Source organism: Delphinapterus leucas, chromosome 8, assembly GCF_059928025.1.
Source record: "Delphinapterus leucas isolate spDelLeu-1000000601 "Yukka" chromosome 8, BTC_Dleu_Yukka2, whole genome shotgun sequence".
Lineage (NCBI taxonomy): Eukaryota > Metazoa > Chordata > Mammalia > Artiodactyla > Monodontidae > Delphinapterus > Delphinapterus leucas.
Window position 1 is genome coordinate 55,810,497 of NC_143136.1, and position 24,920 is coordinate 55,835,416.

A 24,920-nucleotide genomic window follows, 5' to 3' on the forward strand; every position below is an offset into this window, starting at 1 on the left:
AAAAAAAAAGGTTATTACAAATGTGCTTAATAAAATACAAGGTAAATGTACTTAATAAAGTTACAGCTTAACGTGAAATGTGGGGAACCTGTTTCATTTTTATTAAAGCTGGATTTATTGCTTTGGTTTATTGGTTTATGTTCTCAAAACTTAATTTAGATTCTAGATGATTTGCCCAAAGGAAAGCAGCTGGGTCAGCTGTGTGTTGGACTATACAAGCCAAGGGGTTGTAATATAGGTATTAACTAATCTTGGCCTGTGCCAGCATGCCCCAAACATACAAAAAACATTCAAAAAAATACCTTTCTAACTTACTGCTAATTTCAATAGGATGAACTTTCTACAAATATACCATGTGCTTTTTTTTTTCACCTTTGCACTGAAATTCTACCTCTCTCTCTCTCTCTCAGATCTGCTAGCTTAAATCCTACCCATCCTTTAAGGCTTCTCTACATTCTCACCCCACTTCTCTAGCCTGTCAGCTCTCAGTGGGGCTGCACTACTCTAACGGGGCATTTTGAATATTTGTGGGGATGTTCTTCTGGTGTCGGCCTGACCAAGCACTTAAACATATTAAACTGCATACTATTTTACTATAAGTCATTTTTCTTTTATTTCTTTATATTATAGTAGGGATATTATGTTGATTTTTAAAAATTAAGTGTGTAAGGAAAGATAAGGGACCAAGAATAGCCATGACACTTCACTTCTGAAAAAGGAAAGTATAGAGGGGGTATTTCCCCAACCATATTTGGATTTTTAATGGAGCTACAGAAATTAAGAAAATGTTGGTCCAAAACTTGATAAACTGACAACGGAATAGAACAGAGAGCACAGAAACAGGCCTATGCATATATGTAACTTTGTATATTATAGAAGAGGCATGTCAAATTGAGGTAGACTGAGAGACTGTTCAATAAATGGACCTGAGAAAAAAGGGTTATCCATTTTGGGAAAAAATCAAATTGCATCTCTTCCTCACATCATATACAAAATGATGTATTAAATGATGTATACTCCAGATGTATTAAAAATTTAAGTGCAGGGGCTTCCCTGGTGGCACAGTGGTTGAGAGTCCGCCTGCCGATGCAGGGGACACGGGTTCGTTTCCCGGTCCGGGAAGATCCCACATGTCGCGGAGCGGATGGGCCCATGGGCCATGGCCGCTGAGCTTGCGTGTCCGGAGGCTGTGCTCCGCAACAGGAGAGGCCACAACAGTGAGAGGCCCGTGTACCGCAAAAAAAAAAAAAAAAAAAATTTAAGTGCAGAAACAAAACTTAAAAAAATATGTGACTAAAATTTAGCCATGGAGTAAGGAAAAGTTTTTAAAACAAAAATAAAAAGCATTGACTGCAAAAGGAAAAATTAATAAATTTGACTACATTAAACTTAAGTACTTTATCTTAAAGAAAGTGAAACATTACAAACTGGAAGAAGATGTTTGCAATTCACATAACTGATAAAGGATTAGTATCATGAGTATATAAAGAGCTCCTAAATATCAATTTTTAAAAACACACACTAACAACCTAGTAGAAAAATGAGCAAAAGACAAGACCAGGCTTTTCACAAAAGAGAAACTACATGTGGCCAATAAACATGAATTCTAACAATATGAAGTATTAGAGATAATATGAATTTATAGAATCTTTTATACACTTCTGGTGGGAATTAAATTAGAGCAACTATTGTGGAAAACGACTAACGTTTTATCTACTAAAGTTAAACATGCCAATACCCTAATGACACAATAATTCCACCTCTAGGTTTATATACAGGAAAACTCCTGACATGTATACCAAGAGGCATGTACAGAAATGTCCATAGCAGCACTTTTCAAACAGTAACTATTTAGAAACAACCCAAATGCCCATCAACAGAAGAGTGAGTAAATCATGGAATATTCACACAATGTTATACAGTAGAGCAGTTAAAACCACTGAACCACACTGCCACATGTAACGATATGGATTAATCTCAGAATTACAACAGTAACTGAAAAGAGTATATGCTCCGTGAACTTTTTTCATAAGGCTAAAACAATTAAAATAAAAATATGTTCAAAAAACGCATACAGGTTCAATGAAATTATGTAAAAAGGGAAGCAAGACAATGACCAATATGGAATTCAGGGTAATGGCTACCCAGGACAAGGGACACAGAAGGATTGTTCAGGAGCCATCTGCATCTCCAGAGTCAGATGTAGGTTATGGTAAAGGTCCTATCTTTTCTGTTGGGGGGCGGTTTCACTGGTAATTATTACATTATTTAAAATAACTAGCTAAACAAACAGAAGACTAGAAGGGGACCATACATAGATCACTAACGGAGAGTGTGTCAACGATCAAGGATTATGATTAGTCAGCTCGTGCACCTACAGCTTAAAAGAAAGATGAAAGGAAAGAAGTCAAGAAAAATGAGGACAAAAGAGAAAACAAATTATGTGTGCAGGATGTTATATATTATAGATGTTATATATTATATATAAACTTCATTTCAAAATAGTAAAGAGGGCTTTGGAAGATATTTGTTATAAAAGGGAGAAGCAAGGTATCTGATAGGGTTGCAAAACACTGCTCTAGCCAAATGAGGGTTCACTTTTATTATAAATTCTGACCCTCCATGTCATGTTATATCACTCTTAAGGCACTGCGTATATCGCCTGGGTTGTGATTTTTTTTTAATTTATTTGTAGTATCTCCCCTGGACTGTATGTATGTTTCTTGAAGGTTCTGAATTCTCCACAATGTACAGTGCCTTGAATAGAGTAAGCACTCATTATTTTGTCGAAATAACAAAATATGCTATTTAACTTGGTACTTTAATTTCTTGAAGAACCAGGTTTAATGAAGACACTAATTTATGCCAGATAACTGCCCTCCACGTTCTGGAGTTTATCAGGCACTCAGGAATACAACATCTGAAGTAGCAGGAGAACGTCTACTCCTGGATGGCAGATGTTTAACTCAGTAATTTTGGTCCATACTTGTTTAAGCCTAAAATACTCTAATTTAAAGATTCCCAAGGAATCTCAATAGCTCCACTTATGTAATAAGAATAGATAAAGTATATTAAGTATTTACTATGGGCCAGATGCTTTGTATTATCTTGAACAAAGAAATTATTTTGGTCTCTCTTACCCATAAGGGAACCATGATTCAGTGAGGTTAAGAACCTTTTCCATGTCTACATTGTTGGTGATGGCAGAACAGTGATTTGACTTCAGGTGGTTTTATACCAAATTAGCCTCTTTCAAATATGTTATGCCACCTGGGGACATTTTCATGTCTTGATCAATTTTTTGTTTATTTCTTTGTTTTTTGTTTTTATAGGTCCTTTACATATAGAAGGCAAGGTTGCAGGGTTCCATTTGCCAAGGCCAGAGAAGGACAAAACCTAAAAGTTAAAGGCTTAATGAGGTCCCCACAGTAAAACTCTGAAATAAGAAGGGAGATAAAATGCCTTGAAATCTTTGGAAGAGTTCTAGGAAGAGATGAGGGAAAGCCATTTAGGAGAAGTGTTGCAGATCCAGGAGAGAGATGGTGGTGGCAGAAACCAGAGCAATGGTAGTAGAAATTGGAGAGAAGTATAGAGAGTTGAGATATTTTCAGAAGCAGAATTGTCAGAACTTGATTCTTTGGACCAGGGGAATATGGGAGCAGGAGGCTTGAACGACAGGTCTGGTTTCTGAACTGGTCTCTTAGTGCACCAGCACAGGCCCTGGATGTGTGTTCCAAAACTCTCCACGGAGAAAGCCTTAAAAACTAGTACACTACTTTTCAGACAATTGGATAGCTGGTTATCAACACCATCATGGATGGCTCTCTGACGGAAAAACATTTTGTAGGCTTTGCAAGCCAGAAAATGTGTTCAGAGGCTGATGACATTCTTCTTTTAGGAATATCATCTTCTGACCACATATTCAAAGACCTTCCCCATCCATAGCTGTACTGCAGAAATGAAAACAAGCATAGACAGAATATATCTGACTATGAAAGGTACCAGTCTTGGAAGAAAGAAGTGATATTACGAATCATTTCTTGCCTCTTGGAAATGAGAGCAATGAAAAATGCTCAAATGATCTGATTTAGGTAACAATGCATTCCACAGCACACTCCAACTGCAAGGAATGAATTTTTCAAAGGCAGTACCCAAAATTGTGTGTTCTCTGCTAATTCCTTTTTATAAATCATACTGTTATTGCGTTCTGCCTAATAAATTAGTTTGGATAATAACACCATAAGCCTTGAAATAGAAACCCATTTGATCAAAAGCAAGATAAATCAAGAAGGAAATATATTACCATCTAAAATATTAATAGAGCTGGAACTATCAGAGAAAAAAGATTAAGCTCTCAATGAGGTTAAATTTCTCACCATCTGAGCATAAACGTTCCCAAGTGTTGATTCAGCATACAGTCTTTTCCAAAAGTCTTAAAAGGTTGAACAGATGCTCCTAAAGGTCAGTAAACTACATTACAAATTTGGCACTAATTTATTCTTTTCTTCCCTGATTATAGGGTGGGGGGGATGAGAGGTGAGAGGTGGTGGAAGAAGGGTCGGTTTTATCATCATCAATGGACACATGGAGACAAAAAATAAAGCTGGACTCCAGAGGAAGCAAGGAACCTGAGCCTCTCAATCTGCCATCCTGCATAGAATGGCCTGAAATGAATAGGAGACAGAAATAACAACTTGGAAAATGATTTTGCAGAAGGTCTTCCTTTATCATAGAAGATGTTTAGCCACAGCTGTGGTTGAAACACTCATAGAAAAACAATGTTTGTCAAAAAGATGTGGCTATTTTTACAAGATAAATAAAACAATCATTTCCAATTAGTTTTAAAGGAGAATGCCAAATAGAATATACATGGGATTTGATCATCTCACACTTTGATAGGCAGAAACACAAGCATGTTAAGAACCAAACATCATGCTTTTAGCCCCATACATTTCGCCCAAATGGAATTCCCCTACATGGTAAACATGTCTCCTGTTATGCAGCAAAATCCACCTGAGCCCAACACCATTTTTCTAAAGTATAATTTCTTTCAGTAGGCACTAAATCTTTTTATTGCAACCACCAAATGCTTTCTTATTGCTAGAAATGGTACAATACACTAACTTTTTGATATATACTCTAGCTTTTCAAGATTCTGTTGGAAACAAAATGATCCTTTATGACATTTAAAAATATTCCACCTCATTTATTACTTTCCTGAATTACCATCATTAATTGAAGGACCTTCTTTTACGGCTCCCCCACCCTTCCCCCCAAAGCTAATCTATTCCCCAACTGCCTGCCATAGACTAAATAAAAGTCAGTCTATCACAGCAGCAGGGATGGTCATGCCAATTTCACGGCGTGATTTGTGCACTCATTTTATTTTGCAAATGACCCTGCCCTCCATCTGTCTAAGCCGAATGTCCTGCTTTTTCCAAGCCAGGCCTCAGGAACAGCAGCACATGAAATAAGGAGGAAGGCACAGAACGTCTCCCTCCTGCCCGCTTCAGCAGCCACACAAAATCAGAGAAATCTGGGGGAGAGCAGAGTCCTTCTATTTTGCTTATATCCCCAAGAAGCATTTGAAGGTGAATGCTTTCATGATGCAAACACAACTCTGAAAATCAGACTGATAGACTAAACATATAAAAGGCAATTTCCAGTTTTCATGTTCTGTCTTCTTATCTTGATTTAATAACAACTTACCCAAAGTAACATCTCAATATAAAAAAACCTAAAATACATAAGGATTTTAAAAGATTGAGCCTTTTAGATAATTTTTTCTCCTAGAGCTAAGTGTCAATCAGGCAAGCATAAAGGAGAAGACACCCTGTTCCTTGATCATTCAGCAGCACTCGGTGCATCCCTCAAACCATGTACCTCTTTAGGTTGAAGACCAGAAAGAACTGCAGCCAGAGAATAAGAAGCCTCGGAGTCAGATTACAGCGGTCTTCCTCACCTGTTTTCTCTGGGAATCTTGGGTGGTCCACTCAACCCCTTTGGAATGGGTGCAGTTTGTCCCTTTCTTGGTATTCATGCAGTGGAAGGTTCCTTGTCCAGTCTCAGAATTCAGAAAAACACAGCTTTGGCAACCTTGACAGCAAGGGAGAAGAATGTATGAGTACATGAAGTCAATCGCTTGATAGTGTAGCATTCAGATGCCCTATTGAAGTCTCTTTTTAGCTCTAACAGGTGACTAGGAATTTCACCACCTCCCACTTCCTAACATCTGCTCATAGTTGCAACTCAGGGAAGGAAGTTCAAATTCTGCTACCCTAACCCAGTTGCTTGATTGTTTTAACGGGAAAATAACAACCAAGAAAGCAAGACACTAGTGTTCCCTCAAAGCCGGGCCCTCATGTGATATATAGATTGAATTAATTCATCAGTCACTATCTCCTAATGAACTTAGCTTTTGGATTTCATGATTTAGCTGCTTCTTTTCTCCATCTGTGATATGTAGAATACAGGCTGATTATTAAGATTAGAGATAATATGTGTAAATAGTCTAATAGAGTGTCATGCAATAAATATGGTTGATGTTGGCTCCAAAATGTATATACAGAAAAGATTTATAGGTAGCAATACTATTAAGGAGGCAGATAATGGATTTGCATTGAAGTCTTTAATTATATAGCAAAGACATGCTTTTAGTTGAACTATGTTTATCCTGGGTGGTGGCAAGGCCAATGGAAATCACAGAAGACTATGAAAGAAAACCCCCTCACATCAGACCACCAGCAGAGGAACTGCATATGACAAATATTCATAAATTACAGCTAATTTTATTATCTTGAAAACTGCACACATACTACTACCTCACTGGGATAAGCCAGTTTTGTCTTTTGCTATCTTGTCTGCTTCTCTAATTCTTGACTGAAAAATTGTATTCAATTCCCCCAAATTCCGTAGTCTCCAGATCAGTCTAAACAATGGGTATTTTTTCTAATTAGTGATCCAATATAATTTTGTAGGATAATTAAGTCCCTAGTTTTTCACTGCCCCATAATGGGAACTATTAAATTCAAAAGAATTTATACAAAAATAGCCCCCAAGGTAGTACCATGGAATCTAGAGCATCTATTCCAAATACATGACAAAGGAACAAAAGAAAATCCAGAATGGTTTCTTGTACAGTCCAGCAAATTTCCACAGAGATCTTCAAACTAAGAATCTGAGGGGAAAAAAAATTAAAGTGTAGGAAAAGTTTCTTTTTATTTTAACTGAAGGAAAAGCCACTGTTTATCAGCATAACGATATCCAAAAACATTATTAAAGCCTGACAAGTACAGGCTGGATGTCTGTCTCTCACACACACACACACACACACATCAGAGACTAAGTAGGTTGGAGAGGTAAAAGAGTAACAGTACATAGAAAAAGGAACACTTTGGGTCGTGCTTCCTCCTCCCCTCCACCCTTCTTGGAAAACACGAGGTCATGGATTTCTCCAATGTTTCTACCTCGTAGTGAAACTTGGAGGATCAAGGCAGTATGTAGGGCCAAGTTTAAACGCTAATATGAACTCAGTAATATTTGTAGTTTTGGAAAATGGCGGTAGGGTGAGATGCAGAGGCGCTTGGAACTAAAGCCAAACCTCTCCAAATACCAGATAAAGTCCAAAGCATTCTTTCCTGCTGTCAACTGGAAACGACAGAATAAGAACTCCCGGTCGCTGTACTCTTTTGTTCTTAGAAAGTGTGCCCTTGGAGCGGCTCAAAGACAGAAGCTCTACTCTAATTCTGGGAGAACACGAAGCTGACATTCATTCCTCTTTACCCATTCCCGTTTCTTTCACTAAAATAACGTGGAACGACAATATTTGTATGCATTGCACAGTGCATAAGGCTCAAAAACGGAAGGGACTTCGGACCATAAACCTTCCTCCCCAGCGCCAGGGACCGAGGTGACACAACAATCCTTATTTACCATACGAAGGGAAGGCGACGGCGCGACCTCACCCGAAGGTCCGTGCGGCAGAGACTACGCCTCCCAGCATGCAGCACGGCCACGTCCCGACGCCGGCGCCATCGGACCGGTGCATGCCGGGAAGTAGAGTTTTTCCGTCTCTGAACGGCACAGAGACGTTTCCTCTCCCCTCTAACGCTGCTCACACTCTGCAGTCTTCAGAGGCCAGGTCAGTAATAGGCACACTCATATTCGTGACTGTTTTAAATCCCAGGTTGGTCGTTCCGCTGCAAAGTAACTTTGGGAGCGCGCAAAAAAAAAAAAAGGCCCACAAAACCCCCAACATTCTTTGCAGTCCTACGTTTCCGGTTGGCTTGTTGCCGTGGTAACGAGCACACACAACCACGGCTGCGGTTATGGCAGGGCTGGGCGGTGCGCAGATCCCCGACGGGGAGTTCACCGCGGTCGTGTACCGGCTCATCCGGGATGCCCGCTACGCCGAGGCCGTGCAGCTGCTGGGCGGAGAGCTCCAGCGGAGCCCGAGGAGCCGCGCCGGCCTGTCGCTGCTGGGCTACTGCTACTACCGCCTGCAGGAGTTCGCGCTGGCCGCCGAGTGCTATGAGCAGCTGGGCCAGCTGCACCCGGAGCTGGAGCAGTACCGCCTGTACCAGGCCCAGGCCCTGTACAAGGCCTGCCTTTACCCAGAGGCCACCCGCGTCGCCTTCCTCCTCCTGGACAACCCCGCCTACCTCCACGGGGTCCTCCGTCTCCAAGCCGCGATCAAGTACAGCGAGGGCGATCTGCCCGGGGCCAGGAGCCTGGTGGAGCAGCTACTGAGTGGGGAAGGAGGAGAAGACAGCGGGGGCGAGAACGAGCTCGATGGCCAGGTCAACCTGGGCTGTTTGCTCTACAAGGAGGGACATTATGAAGCCGCGTGTTCCAAGTTCTCTGCTGCCTTGCAGGCTTCGGGCTACCGGCCTGACCTCTCCTACAACCTGGCTTTGGCCTATTACAGCAGCCGGCAGTATGCATCCGCGCTGAAGCATATCGCCGACATTATTGAGCACGGCATCCGCCAGCACCCAGAGCTGGGTGTGGGCATGACCACTGAGGGCATTGATGTTCGAAGTGTTGGCAACACCTTAGTCCTTCACCAGACCGCTCTGGTGGAAGCCTTCAACCTCAAGGCCGCCATAGAATACCAACTGAGAAACTCTGAGGCAGCCCAGGAAGCCCTCACGGATATGCCTCCGAGGGCAGAGGAAGAGTTAGACCCTGTGACCCTGCACAACCAGGCGCTAATGAACATGGATGCCAGGCCTACAGAAGGGTTTGAGAAGCTACAGTTTTTGCTCCAACAGAATCCCTTTCCCCCAGAGACCTTTGGCAACCTGTTGCTGCTCTACTGTAAATATGAGTATTTTGACCTGGCAGCAGATGTCCTGGCAGAGAATGCCCATTTGACTTACAAGTTCCTCACACCCTATCTCTATGACTTCTTGGATGCCATGATCACTTGCCAGACAGCTCCTGAAGAGGCTTTCATTAAGCTTGATGGGCTAGCAGGTAAGCTGACTGAACAGCTCCGGAAACTCACCATACAAGTGCAGGAAGCAAGACACAACAGAGATGATGAAGCTGTCAAAAAGGCAGTGAATGAATATGATGACACCCTTGAGAAGTATATTCCCGTGCTGATGGCCCAGGCCAAAATCTACTGGAACCTTGAGAATTATCCAATGGTGGAAAAGATCTTCCGCAAATCTGTGGAATTCTGTAATGATCATGATGTGTGGAAGCTGAATGTGGCTCATGTTCTGTTCATGCAGGAAAACAAATACACAGAAGCCATAGGTTTTTATGAGCCCATAGTCAAGAAGCATTATGACAACATCCTGAATGTCAGTGCTATTGTGCTGGCTAACCTGTGTGTTTCATATATTATGACAAGTCAAAACGAAGAAGCCGAGGAGTTGATGAGGAAGATTGAAAAGGAGGAAGAGCAGCTCTCCTATGAGGACCCAGATAAGAAAATCTACCATCTCTGCATTGTGAATTTGGTGATAGGGACGCTCTATTGTGCCAAAGGAAATTATGACTTTGGTATTTCTCGGGTTATCAAAAGCTTGGAACCTTATAATAAAAAACTGGGAACTGATACCTGGTATTATGCCAAAAGATGCTTCCTGTCATTACTAGAAAACATGTCAAAACACATGATTGTGCTTCGTGACAGTGTTATTCAAGAATGTGTCCAGTTTCTAGAACACTGTGAACTTTATGGCAGGAACATACCTGCTGTTATTGAACAACCCCTGGAAGAAGAAAGAATGCATATTGGAAAGAATACAGTCACTTATGAATCCAGACAAATAAAAGCTTTGATTTATGAGATTATAGGATGGAATATGTAGTAATGTCTGACAGTGGCCTTATCATAATGGCTTTACATCTGTTTTTCACTCTTTTATCTGTATTTAGCTAGTGGCCTTTTTAGATTTATTACATGTTGAACTTTGTACACTTTAAAATTATAAAAATAACTAATATTTTGTTTTTAAAATCTTCACAAAGTGAAATATAAGAACTTTGACACCTAGAAAGACTTATGAAAAATTCAAAACTGCATGGGGACACTATTTCTATTAGAAATTGTTAGCACCTATGTTCCATCTCCTTTGTTATCATTTGTACTTTGTGCATTTTGAAAGTCCCCTGCACAAGGATTTTGTTATCCAGGGACTTGGCACTATCAGGCCCAGAACTCAGTAGTTAAGGTATAGGATTTCTAGGCTTTTAATAAGAACCTCAGGGATTGTGTGTCCTATTCTCACAGCCTACCCTCATTATTATATTAATTTTAATGCATACATATTAGATAGCATTTAGGGTGTTTTGTCAGGGTTTTTCAATATAAATGTAATGCTTTATGTAACCAAATTACGTTATAAATGTTTGGTGTTTTTTTTTTTCAAACATTCAAGAGTCACTGGGAGATCTTATACCCTTAACAAATTATGGTGCTGTGGTTTAGAGACAATAAACAATTGTCAAAGCAAGAATTTTCCATGGTTTTCTTTTGTTCCATTTGTTAATAATTTGAATACATGAACAAGATATATTTACTGTTTTTTCATAACTGTGCTCTCATTTAACAATGAGGAATAGCAGAGGTATCGTGAGAACTGTTTTCTTAATTCCTACCTTTGTGTTTGCAATTTAGGATATGTTAATGCTGGAGTTGTTCCTGTGTGGTGGCCTCTCAGGTAAGGAAAAATCTAGACTATTCCCATGACCCCACCAAACTTTTCTCCCACTGCCATCACAGATGAAAAGGTCGATTCTGAAACCTCATCTGGTAGATTCATAACACTAGGCCATGCCCACAACCCTTCCAATGAAAACCCCACTCATTCTGCTTAGGCATTTTTATTTTCTGAACCATACAAGAGCTTTACTATTTGTTTCCACACCCCTTTTCTCTCCATAAATCAACCCCAACTCAACCTGACTTAGAGAAAAACAAACTAGCTTGAATTATATGAAATTGCTGATTTTGGAAGTGTTTGAACTACAAAATTAGCATTTTTTTATGGTTCAACCTAATAGCATTCTACTGAAAGATAGTGAACCCCTGCCATGATGAGATGATGATTTCTTTCCTTCAAGGAGAAATCACTTAGCCACATAGGTACCCAGACAGGGACTCACATAGGTATTCAGCATAAATCCTCTGTAGCATGACCTCCTGGGTGCTCAAATTCTATTAGATCTATCAGAAAATGTGGCTTATTATGAAGTCCAATGGTTTTGAATTTATAGCACTTTTCATCTAATTATGTAAGCTGATACCATTTACCGCTGACGTTCGAGCCCACACTGGGAGGACAATCAGTGTTTAATGACCTCTTCGGTGCATCCCTTAGCACAATTCCATCACTGGGAAATGTTCTTTAACAACTTTTGTACTAAAAGTGTTGCTGCTGCTTTGTGCAGTAGCTCTGTGCACTCTCAATCTTCATAGCCCCTTAAGATTTGGAAAGTAAATGAACTGAAATCTTATTTTTTAACAGCCATGTTAAAAAAAATTTCTTTTTTGCACATTTCCTCTAAACATTTTTTCTTTAACAAAAAAAAGCATAAAATGTAAGTAATGTTAACCACCCAAAAGCAAATGTTTTCCAGATTCCCTTTTGCAAATAGCCCAGCCTTTATTCAACCACACTTTATTTACCCAGGTGCTGTGTGTTTGTAGTTTGCATGTATGTGTAATTTAGCTTTTCAGAATATAAAAAGCTTTTCAGAGCAGTTTTTAACCCCTTGCTGCTGGGCAGTTGGGATTTCCTGGTTAGTAATGCATCAGGAAATCCTGACTGCTCCTACCACTGAGTAAAGGTCAATCGTGGTGGCATTTGTCCCCTTCCTTACACTGGCTCTCCAGAGAGGCACCCACCAGGATTTATAGATTGCTCCCTGGCAACAGCAAAGACTCATGAACCAAGCCTACAAAACTGGCCAGCCGTCAGAGCCCTGGAGGAGACTGGGGAAGGGTCTAACTCCCCAGGCACTTATTGTTCTTTATTTTTAGGATATACTTCTTTTAAACTCACCTTCAAAGTACTCACCTCTGCTTACTGATACTAATAGGCAAGTGACTTTATGATGACTCCACATTGCCATTTGAATGAAGGCTTTCATCCCTAAAACTCTGATGAAAAGCTTTGTTCTATGCTCCTAGAACTTCATGTACTCAGTGCTAAAAGCACTTTTCTTGACAAAAAAAGATTTCCCTATATTTCTCAAGCCTTTGCTCCTTCAGGATTTCTTCATAATATCTGCAGAGTGTATTTTAAGAAGATCAAATATTAAATCCATTATTTCATAACCTTAGTCAACCCATCTCCACACAAATGTTCAGAATATACGCATGTGTTTGTTGTACCCAAGTAGTTATTTCCATTTTCTCAGACATAAACAAAAACTTATTCTGTGCAGAACAACCAAGCAGACTCATTTGATCAGTGACATGACATGCCTACAAAAGGATTCATATTTCTCATGACAGCCCCTCTTTGAATTTGCCCTCAGCTGTGGCATGGATATTGACACTAATGTCATCTGTGAAGGTCAGGTGTAGAGTGGCTAACTCTGACCCATTCATGAGAAGCAGACAACTGGGAATTGGGAAACTGTGGGGATGGCAGAGATCATTGAGCAATGAGACAGCTGTAATCATAGAAGATGACACTCCCTCCCAAAGGGGTGATAGAGGTATGGCCTCTCAGACCTCAGAGGAGCACCTCAGGTGGAATCCAAACAGAATTGTCAGTGATAGGTTTGGCCTGAGGTTAGAACAATTTGTGTGTTTGTTGAGGGCTATGGGGTAGATGCCCAAGTAAATAAGCTTCTAGTGAGATAAGAAAGGGCAAATGAGAAAAAAAAATTTTTTTTTAAAGAAAGGGCAAATGGCTTGGAGGGGAAGTGTTAAGAGAGTAACTTTCTGACCCTTCTGCCCTATAATCCTTGCTTGGGCTCATTTCCACACTGGCATTCGGAGGGTTAGCAGTGCTGGAAGTCTGTTCAGGTAAGCAGAATATGGCTATCTACACTAACTGATTTTAAAAAGATAACATCACCAAAGACAAACCTTTCATTTCTGGTGAACATCAGCATTTTTAAATACAATCTTTGGTCTTATGTTCCTTTGTCTTTTTTTTTTTTAATGACTATTGGTGATCTGGAAACATCTGGGAGGTTGTGCTTTCCTGAGGGTATTCTCTGCCACACTGAGCAGCTTCCTACCAATGGTGTGACTTGCAGCTCACTATCCACCATTCACTAACTGCCTCTTATCCCCTGCTGACCTACCACTGGGACTAATGTGACATTTGGGGGTTTCGTTTCCACTTATTGGGCTATATACCCTTAGTATTAGTTAAACAGCACATTTTGTAATGTGCCAGTAACTCTGGGTTCTTGGTTGTCCAACCACATAATCACCATGACTGTAACCATCAAGTTCTATACTTACACCTTCATTCTAATTATAAAATATATGCAACTTTTTGAGTACCCTAATCCTTCAGCAGCAACCTTAATTCTTAAATTAGCAGTTTTAAGGAACTGTGACTTTCCAAAGAACCTAGATTGGTCTTAGATTATAATAAAACATTTCTTTAATCTTAAATAGTCTTCAGTTTCTAGTCTCTCTACAGGAATATGTATGACTTATAGTAACAGGTTACTCTTACATTTTTAAGTACAGCTCAAAGGAATACAATATTAAAGTTATAAAAATGCAAAGTTATTAAGTCCATCAAACACAGCACTTCCTTTCATGAGTTTCATATTAAATCTATAAAGGCATCAATGCAGGGATTACACATTTACAGAGCATGACAGCATCTGGGACAAAAGGCTTCCTGGTATTTCTATGGCATGTAGTCATGAAGACAGCTGTTTCCCCTCTGTACTTGTGCCCTTCTGTGGAGGGCAATGACTAACAATCTACTTTAAAAAGCAGAAATTCTGTATACATCAGACTTACTACCCAGCACAAGCAGCCTAGAGCAGTGAAGCAGCCAGCACAGAGACTGGATTTTGTCAGACCTGGCTCCATCTCCTGGCAATGCCACTTCCCAGCTACTAACAGTGTGTGTTATTCAACGTCGCTAAATCTCAGTTATTTCACCGGAAAAAAGGGGACGATACCATACATTTCACAGGGTTGTTGTGATAACAATTAGAACTTCTTGTCTAGGGTTAAGTGCCCAGCAGTGTCTGGCTAATAATGGTTAAATTAAAAAATAAATTATTAATGCAATAATCAATTCTAGGGTAGTGTTTGGCAAAAATAGAGACTCATCAGAATCACTGAGACTGACTTAGAAGGGAGCTCAGAGTTTTTCATTTTACAAAAGATATTAGGCCCAAATAGGAAAAGTGACTAGTAGTTTGGTAGAGAAAAATGGAGCACCTGCAAAATTTCCAGAATAGAACCCTTTTCTCTGTGTTCTTAGACTCAGAACTCCACCTTCTCCTAAGTTATTTTACAGCTTTACAGTGACAAATTTCAGTCATTTAAAAAAATTATCTTTCCAGATCTAATGTGGACACAATGAGGTACAAAGGATGTGACAGAACTATGCAAGAATGGATTTAGAGGTTGTCCATCAGTCAATACTATGCCCAATCAACAGATCACACCAGAAAATGCAGCACAAGATGAGTTTACGAGTATATTGAAAAAGAAGAGACATGCCCCTGAAGGCAAACACAGGCAAAAGTAAATGTGATGGCAGTTAAAAACTTCATTTGTTTTTCTGATAGGGTAGCACAGGAAATTGGAGCAGCAAGCTTTAGCAAAGGATTTCAGTCTGGCAGCTGGCGATGTTAAATCCAAGTAGACGTCATTTGCATGTTTAAAGTTTGTCTGGCATAAACGCTGATTCATTGAAAAAAGGCCTATTTGTTGACAAAATGTAAAAATAAGAGGTGAACACAAGAGCATGTCAAGTGGAAATGTGCGCTAGCTGAACCCTGAATGCTCTTTCCTGGATGTGTTATTGGCCCTTGTTGTGTGTTGCAGATGCCTGCCATTACTTGGTTGAGAATCCAGGCAGTACATGTCTCAATTCTATTGATGTCCCAAAGCTGGATGGGACAAAAAATACTCTGGGTAAGAGTCAAGATTCTAAAATTTTGAAAATCTGGAACTAAATACAGTAAGATACAAATTTTACTAAGAATAAATATAAGTAATGAGGGTTTTAAAAAGTCAGCCTCAGGGATTAATCTCCAAAATATACAAAATAGCTCATGCAGCTCAATATCAAAAAAACAAATAACCCAATCAAAAAATGGGGGGGAAGATCTAAATAGACATTTCTCCAAAGAAGACCTACAGATGGCCAAAAAACACATTAAAAGATGCTCAACATCACTAATTATCAGAGAAATGCAAATCAAAACTACAATGAGGTATCACCTCACACTGGTCAGAATGGCTATCATCAAAAAATCTACAAACAATAAATGCTGGAGAGGGTGTGGAGAAAAGGGAACCCTCTTGCACTGTTGGTGGGAATGGAAATTGATACAGCCACTATGGAGAACAGCATGGAGGTCCCTTAAAAAACTAAAAACAGAACTACCGTATGACCCAGCAATCCCACTCCTGGGCATATACCCAGAGAAAACCATAATTCAAAAAGATACATGCAACCCAATGTTCATTGCACGACTATTTACAAGAGCCAGGACATGGAAGCAACCTAAATGTCCATCCACAGAGGAATGGATAAAGAAGATGTGGTACGTACATACAATGGAATATTACTCAGCCATAAAAAGGAACAAAACAGTGCAATTTGCAGAGACGTGGATAGACCCAGAAACTGTCATACAGAGTGAAGAAAGAGAAAAACAAATATCGTATACTATCACTTATATGTGGAATCTAGAGAAATGGTCCAGATGAACTTATTTGCAAAGCAGAAATAGAGACACAGATGTAGAGAACAAATTTATGAATACCGAGGCGAGGGGGGAAGCTGGGGGTGGGATGAATTGGGAGACTGGGATTGACATATATACCTACTATATATAAAATAGATAACTAATGAGAACCTACTGTTTAGCACAGGGAACTCTACTCAATGCTTTGTGGTGACTTAAATGGGAAGGAAATCTAAAAAACAGGTGATATATGTATATGTATAACTGATTCACCTTGCTGTACAACAGAAACTAATACAACATTGTAAAGCAACTATACTCCAATAAAAATGAATATAAAATAAAAAATCAGCCTCCATGGAGATGTGGACAAAATGGCACATGCAGAAAAGACAAACTGTTAAATTCAAGTTCAGTGTGAGATGACAGTGTAATGTCCACTGTCCACCAAAAATGCAAGAGTGACTAAAGAATATTGGAATAAGGAATAAGGGAATCATCAGTCCTATTCTGGAACATTCAGAACTCGACACCTCACTTTAAAAACATCAAAAGGGCACATATGGAGAGAGATTAGGATGATGAAGGGTCTAGAACTGACAGGAGCAACAGGTGACTGAAGAAGATCTGGGGGAATGTGAGCTGTCTTTAAATGCCTGCAGAGCTGCCCTTCAACAGAGCAACTGGGCAATTCTTCATGACTACACAAGACAGAAGTTACGTTAATGGATAGAAGGGAGAAACAGATTTCAGTCTTATAAGTAAAAACCTCTTAATACCGGAAGATTTCAGAAACTGGGAAAAGGCTTGCTGGAAAAGCAGTAAATTCCCATGTGGTCACAGCACATGTTCAGAAAAACTGGTGATCAATTTGTGGTCTGAGGGGTAGGATGGTCAGATACCAATTGTGTTTGGGAAAAAGATGAGATGATTTCTAAGGTTCATTCAGTCTGAGCCTTATATGAGCCCGGCAGAAAACTGCTTTCTTTAACTAACTACAACTAAATTATTATATAAGAGCTAAACTCTTAGTATGGCAAGTTATTATTTAAATGTATCAAGTAAGACTGTGTTCGACAGGTCCAATCTTCAGTTATTTCAGAGCCCAGACAACTACAACCTTCCCTCCAGTGTGGGAGCCACAGGCAGGGACAAAATCAGTATCTGTGCACTTGTCATTCACTACTAGAGAGGCTACTTATGGGAACACACTGTAAAGATTAGATGGAATCAACATGAAAAAAAGCAACAATTTCCGTAACAATGAATGGTTTTGGTATTGTTTTATTTTTTTCCCAGCACATCTTAAAAATCACACATGGGCATTTGCTTATAGAACAGTACATTCTAGGAAAAGCAGTAAAAGGAGATCCAAACATACACTGAAAGCACAGTATATAGACTATGTGTTGAGCCCTTTGGAAAACAGTATGGCTCAGTCTGAACTGACAAAGCTATGCTGGACTCCCTTAAGAATTTTCCTTCCCACTACATATCCACTTTTAAGACTATTAATGTAAAGAGAAGAATTGTTTGTATGCATTAGTTACAGCAGTATAATGGCTTACATACAAGTGCTTACCCACATGTAGTTCCCAAAAGATGACTACAGTACTGGCAGGAATATGCACTGCCTTAGAGGAAGACTCAGGATAAGATATTATTCAAGTCAAGTTGTATCAGAGCCAAAGTATTTCACAGGCTTAGCGAAAAAGGACAAAAATTAAAAAATATAACCTACACATATTTCTCAGAAGATTTATCATTGTTCAGAAACAGAAATATTCATTATTCTGAAGGCACCATCACACACAAAAAGGACTGACCCCCAACATAAGGAATAAGAACCCACCCCCCTCCCCTCCTCCAGGCTCTGCTCCTCAGGGAGCTGTGTGAGCAAACACCCAAAACATGTAGGGGGTGTCTCCAGGACTGAGTATGCCACATCCACCAACCCACACCTTAGGGCTACTAAGTTGGGACACAAGGAATGAAAATGCAAGAAAGTACATGTAAATCCCACTGACTGAATAGGTGTATGTGAGAGTACAGGTCCACCACACAATTAGTTAAATATGCTAGAATAGGTGATTGAAACCAACACTGTGGAAAGGATCTTTTGTGTTTCCACACACAACTACTTCATTCTGACGTGTTCTTGAAGAGGAATAGCCTTGAACTGCTACACAAGCTCTGGCCTTAAAGACTTATCCTCTCCCACTCATTTTAAATAATGGCTATTTCATGGAAAAAAAAATCCCAACAAGGCACTGTGAGCTTTTGGGGACATTCTTTAAATAGCTCAAAAAATAATTATTTAGAGAAACTTTATACCAGCACAAGCGTTTCATGTCCTTTTTGGATATGTGAACAAGATTGCTTTAGGGGTTAAACAACATGTTTCATAGGGTGCTTACAAAAAACACTGCCAACAATAAGATGCCTTAAAAACATGTATATATGCTGCTTAGAAATCCACACTAAAATATTTTTTTTCCTTCTCTCTCTCTCTCTTTCTGATTTGGAAGTTCAGAGTCTTTGAAAAATGCTCTTAATGATACTTAATGTGTTATTTTTGTTCCTTGTGGAAAAAAAAAAGTATAAAATAATCTCCTTTGGGAACCAAAAAAGAAACCTTTTCATGTTCACAGAACTAAAGTTACTTAATTCTGTGATGGTTCTTTGGCTTCAGTGGTCCTTACTCACATTTGTTAAGGAATTCTTGTGGTTAGGAGAGCACAAGAGCGCTCATTCTTTGAGGATCTTCCAAGGTTCAAATGGGAATGCTTCAGGTTCACAGGAGACTAAACACCTCCTAGGAATATAACATTGATTTAAAATGATTAGAGAGTAATAAAACCTAGCTAACAATATATTCATCTATCAATCCAAAAGGATTTAGTTCATATTTAGGTTGTACTTGATCATGCTTCATCAATAAAATTATAAAAATTAATTTTGTTTTCAAATCAGAGGAAATATGAAGATGAAAAACTAAAATCGAAAGAAAAACCCAGACGCAAACAGAAGAATGAACAGCTTCACACCCCCTCTGAAGAAAAAAATCTCTTAAACCCAGGTCCATTTTATTAATAATATAAGTTTCTATAATCTGTTGACATTACAGGTAGTTTTTACAGTTAAATTTCACACTAAAGACAAACACTGTTTGCTTTAGGGAGCAGAAAGCTGAGTAACTTACATCCTTCATGTTACACAGTGTATTTCAATAGTTTAAAACAATCTTTTACACATTCTGGATTTCCGCATCAATGTACTATATGAAATTAATGAGGATTAAATGTATATATTGACAGGTGGCTCATTTGGGAACGTGAAGCCTTGAGCAAAGGCAAGCTTTCATAAAGCCAAAGGTGATTCTGGATTCTTCAATCCTATCCTGGCACTTGTTATTTTCGGCTTTTCTCCCACCACGAGCTAAACCCTAATTAAAATCGAAATCGCCAAAGATTAAGTGGTAGCAAAAAGCTATTAAAGCTGTCCTTAACTCCTGTCTCAGTGCTTCTTAAAATGTAGACATGCTTTCCACAGAATTCCCCCTTGGCTGCTTCAAGCACCAGCATGTGCAGTTTGTGCATCAATGCATAATAAATGTTTGTGTTCTACGTTTACATAGAATAGATGTTCGACCAAACTCAGCCTGTCTGAACAGCCAAGGCTACAGACTTCAGCTTGGGACCACAGGGCTTGTCTGATCAGCTATAGTTAAGAAGTTGCAGCTATAAAAGAATATGACAATGGAAAACCTCTGAAGCCAACAAGCAAAAGTCATTTTCAAAACTGCAAGCTAGGACTCAGCAGTTACTAAGAGAATATTCTGAAAAAGAGGTTTTCTTGCAACCATCTGTATCTGGTTTAATACACACACTGATGGAAGTTCATCCTTCACTGCGTTTTTGTTTTCCAAAATACATCAACACAGCTATGTATATTAGAATGCTTCCAGCTTCATAAACAGCTTTTAAGTAATAGTACTATAGTATGTAAGCATTTAGGAAGAAAACTCCCAATTCCTCAAGAGAGGAAAGAATTTAATCCTCTTTCTTTGTGGTAAAATGCTGGGCACAATAAACATGTGGCTTCTGCAATTCTTACTAAACTAAAAAAGCTCACATTACTTAGCATAACACTAATAAACTCACTTATACACTGTAAAGTGCACCAAACATTAAGGCAGCTGTTTCTCTAGGGGTCAATAAAGCCTGTTCATACTGACTCTAGTATTCAATGCCATTTCTCACTAGCAGCAAGTTCCCATTCCCACTAAAATGTCAACCCAAATGTGACATCATCAAATAAAATATTAGAAATATGACTAATTTAAGAAAGACAAATCGGTGTTATGCAGTTATGCAGCTGAGACACCTCTCAGAGGTGGATGCGTGGAAGCAGGGAAAGCCTGATTTACTAAATCAGAGTGAAACAGTACTGATGAGTGTTTATGTGTTTCAAAATGATCCCTGTAGAAATGATTCTAACTACAAAATGTAGTCATCACTACAAAATCAAGGTTGGAGAGTCATGCATGCATGGAAGAAAACAAACGCATAAATCACTAATTTCCATAAGGTTCATGTAGAATAGTGAACAATTTCAGGTGTTACATTTCCTAATTCTGAGGTTATTGAAATCTGAACTCCCTAGGAAAGAACGTTATAACAATCACGTGCAAAGGAATGGATCTGCTTATGAATCTGTAAGTTTTATTTTTTAAAAATTACTCAGAAACATGTATACACTCCAGTGAGATATTAGTATCGTAATAAATTTTACATTTTGATCACCAATTAGAGAAATTACTTTCATGAATAGATGCATTTCATAAAGCTGAGATTTTTATAATTTGAGAAGCAAGTGTAATTTCCTCCTCAAGTATCTAACTATTTCAAATATCAAGGGCTTGAAGCAAAGATCTGCTGGAAATTTTATAATTAAAAATAAATCACCAATGAAGAGAGGCAGCTTCCAATAAATAAATATTTCGTTTTTGTTGTTAAACTAATGTTTCATTTTGATTTGCTTACAGATTTTAAGTTTATTGGTTTGAGGCCAATTTTATTTGTTAAAAATTATTTATCATTTTGAAGTCTTAAAAATATCATTTTGTGAATCAATTTTAGATTTTCTGGTTAAGGCTACTTCAGATATAAAAGGTATCAAACTGCCCAAAAATACTTTGGAGCTGTTGCTACATAGACAGACAGTGTGTCCTTTTAAAGGATAGTCTGCATTTTGACTCATATTAGCTGATCAAATATTAATTCTAAAAAAATTATCAAAAGTTAGGTACTACATTAAGAAAAGAATCTGTCTCAAAATGTGAACCATGAACCTTGACAGACAGTGATTCAAAGTAATCATTTCATTTATTTTAATATCCAGGTTTGAATGTAAAAATGTTCGCTAAATGTGGTTAACGTTCTCCCTATTGTTTAAGAAATATGATATTTCAAACTTTTGATTATGGTATGTGTATTAATACATTATATTTTTAAATTTAGGTTAAACCAGTAATTCAAAAAAGGCATTAAACCATTATTAAAAACTAAATTGAAACTTTACTTTTATATGGAAATTTATCATGTTGTTTGGGTTTTTTTTTAAAAGGTTTTTTGTCATTGAAACTGTTGAGGTTTTCAAATTCAGTAGCTGAATGATGACTGTGTTTCTTTAGCCAAAACAGTTCTTTGAACTGGAGACATTCAGTGTAAGAAGTCTTCCCTCTTCTGCTCCTGTTGTAGCTTCTTCTGCATCTCAGCAACAAGAATGTGAAATGAGAAACATTAGAACTCTAAGTTGAATAAAGACATTCCTTTCATGGTAAACCTGTTCTTCACAAACAATGAGTGATAAGTCAGCTTTTCTTATAAAACATATTATGAATGAATTAGGATATAACAATATGTTATCTCAGTGATACAAATACAACTCATACCTCAGTAGAAACAGAAACATGGAGAACAAAAACATGTCCCCTGACAGAATAAAGCATACTAATGATTTAAGGTTTTATAACTGTATACTAATTTCAAAGAAAAATGTAGGCCAAGCACCTTACAGAACTGAAGGCATCCTAAATAAGAGGTTGCCTATATTCTTTCATGGGTATTCTCCCTTAATGACCTATTCACACTAGAATGCACTCTTAAAAAAACATACATGTATATCACTCCTCAGTGGAATCCTTCCCTAGATAGCTGCTTCCCAGAAATGTTCTTTTAAAAGAGAGGCTAGAGAAACAACAGATGACACCAAAATCTGGCTTTGTCCCTAAGAAGAAGCATCAATACAAAACAGCTGGCAGCATCTTCTTCTGAAATTAACCACTGGCAGCCTTGTGCTGCCTGACTGAAATTTGAAATGACAACCAGTTGGCTGTAAACTGATACACCTACAATGAGAGAGATTTAGGAATACCATCTGTCAATCCATAGATGTAGAAACAAAACAAACTACAGAATGAAACAAACTTATTTTAAACCAACAAACAAAGGTAGCTGAAATAAAGTCCATGATATATCTGATTACTGGTATAACCATAGTTAAAAGACTTAAAAAAAAAAGTGACATTTTTCTTAACAATAGTAATGGATTTATAAAAGGTTTCTGTTTCCAAAGATGTTATTGGGGTCCACATATTCCTTGACAGACTTCAGCATCCCAAAGCCGACATCAGAGATACTTTCCTTTAGCCACTGCTTCCGTAACTTGCCCACTGGAAAAACAAAATCAAAAATGCTTCAATATACACTATGATGCTGGGAACCAATCAATCTTATGACCATGAATGAACAAACACTGTGTGATAAATGCTTTTATTCAAAAATGAGAAATGTTTTGCTGTATTTGATTTATTGAGCCCACCAGACTATCAAGCTCATTAAGCTCAGTGTACTCCCAGGGGAGCCTGTGCTCCACAGTGTCTCCTTTCTTTGTAAACTGTAAAATGGAGATGAAGGGAGCCTGCACTGAGATTATGGCCCATTTTACAAATAACAAAATGAGAAAAACATGCATTTCAAAAGAACCCGCCTCCTGTCTTTACCAGAACATGCCAAAGTTTCAGAGAAAATAAAGTTAACTAAAGAAAACATATCCAGATGAATTTGCTGGGTATACTACAGCAAAAATTGACAAGCTATATATCCATAAAATATTTTGAGAACAAAAGCTTTTAAAAAATTGAGAAAATCTGAACTTTGGGCTTAAGAAAAAAATCTGGTTATGAGCTTTCCATTTGCATTTTCTTTTCATATGACTTTAAAATAAATTTGCATGTTCAAATAATTGTTATTTTCTTCCTATTATTTTTCCAGAATTAGAGTCTTTTTAGGCACTAAATAAATCAAATACCTAAACCATCTTAAATTTAATTATCTGCTTTTATACACTGTATCATGTTCCCCTTCTTTGTTTCTAAGTCTTGCTAATTTATTCTGAGAATAACGAATATAATCGTTAGCAGCATAAATTATATTTTAAAAGGCATTCAACGAAAATGTAACCTTTTCTAAGCAGAACTTTTATAAGAAAGGATATGTACTTAATCTATAAAAGAATTCTGAAATGTCAATTTGCTTTGGCATTAAAAAGCAAAGCAGGATGCTGATTTATCTATGGGAAAATGGATAAATCTTATTTACGGGTAGGATTATTTGTGGTTAGTACTTTTCAAATGTATTATTGTAATAATTGAATCAAATGGTCATTTTCCACAAATGTTCATTAATGATCCAAAGTCATCAGCAGCGATTTAATTGGCCAACTAAAATGGGAAGCCTTCTTTCATTAAAGTATTCAGCCTGTCATTCTAAAATGCACTCTCATTTATCAAGCTTCAGTGATCCACCACAGAATCTCCCTTTTGGAAAACTTAAATACCATTTTAAGCTCAACTCAAACCGTCTTTTGTGTCCAGTACTCCAGGAAACCACCAGTTGTCATTAAAATAATAAATAGCATGACATTCTCAGAAAGCAAAATATTTCTGCTTGGCTTCTAGAAATAAAGAAGCATTGCTGGTATTAAGATGAGGAAAAATGCTCTACAGCAGGAAAAAGAAATCTTAAATTCAAAAGAAAAATTCTGTTTAAAAGAGCTCTAAAACCAGAAGCCAAACAGTACAAACTGCTATTCATGCAATCTCTACCACCTAAAAGATGTTCTACCAGGTCCTCCTACTATCTCCCTAAGGGACAACTCACCACAATGCCTCAGCCTTAGCTTTCTCATATGCAAAGGGATTAGAAGCTACTGAATCTTTTCACTCCAAATATCCTACGATTTTTGCACTTAGAAAAAGTTACAAATCAGTTATTTCCAGATTTGCTCCAAGGTATTAAAAGAAAAAAAAAAAAAACTACTCTGTGAATGGTAGAAGTGGCATTATTATAAGCTACCAACACTGAGGCAACTCAAGAGAGTGGGATGAAAAGGAGTCAATGCCAGTCTCCACTGTTATCTGTAATATAGTTTCACTGAATGTGTCCTGTGGTTATGGATGTAATTGTCCTGAAAAGACTGCAAACAAC

General features: G+C 38.2%; 2 protein-coding genes and 1 pseudogene across 5 annotated transcripts in view; 1 reads left to right on the top strand and 2 right to left on the bottom strand.

Moving 5' to 3' along the window:
• LOC149748561 (uncharacterized) overlaps positions 1-6,095 on the bottom strand; it is a 91,970-nt pseudogene extending 85,875 nt beyond the window's left edge. The window contains exon 1 of the transcript XR_016393990.1: positions 5,963-6,095. The product of XR_016393990.1 is annotated as an uncharacterized LOC149748561 (transcript). The remainder of the gene's footprint in view (positions 1-5,962) is intronic.
• Positions 6,096-7,913: 1,818 nt separating this feature from the next.
• LOC111172910 (intraflagellar transport protein 70A-like) lies at positions 7,914-10,979 on the top strand. The gene has a single exon (XM_022570119.3). The coding sequence runs from the start codon at positions 8,328-8,330 to the stop codon at positions 10,323-10,325; it is 1,998 nt and encodes a 665-aa protein (XP_022425827.2). The 5' UTR covers positions 7,914-8,327; the 3' UTR covers positions 10,326-10,979.
• A 6,653-nt stretch (positions 10,980-17,632) lies between these two features.
• The window catches only part of AGPS (alkylglycerone phosphate synthase), a 139,479-nt gene continuing 132,191 nt past the window's right edge, over positions 17,633-24,920 (bottom strand). For 2 of the 3 annotated variants that reach the window (XM_089915989.1, XM_022570097.3), the window contains one exon: positions 19,422-23,104. In XM_089915989.1, the coding sequence (XP_089772115.1) occupies positions 22,983-23,104 (122 nt within the window). In that variant the 3' untranslated portion in view covers positions 19,422-22,982. Of the gene's footprint in view, positions 19,184-19,421; positions 23,105-24,920 lie in introns of those variants that run through there. The other variant, XM_022570098.2, reaches the window with a different exon arrangement.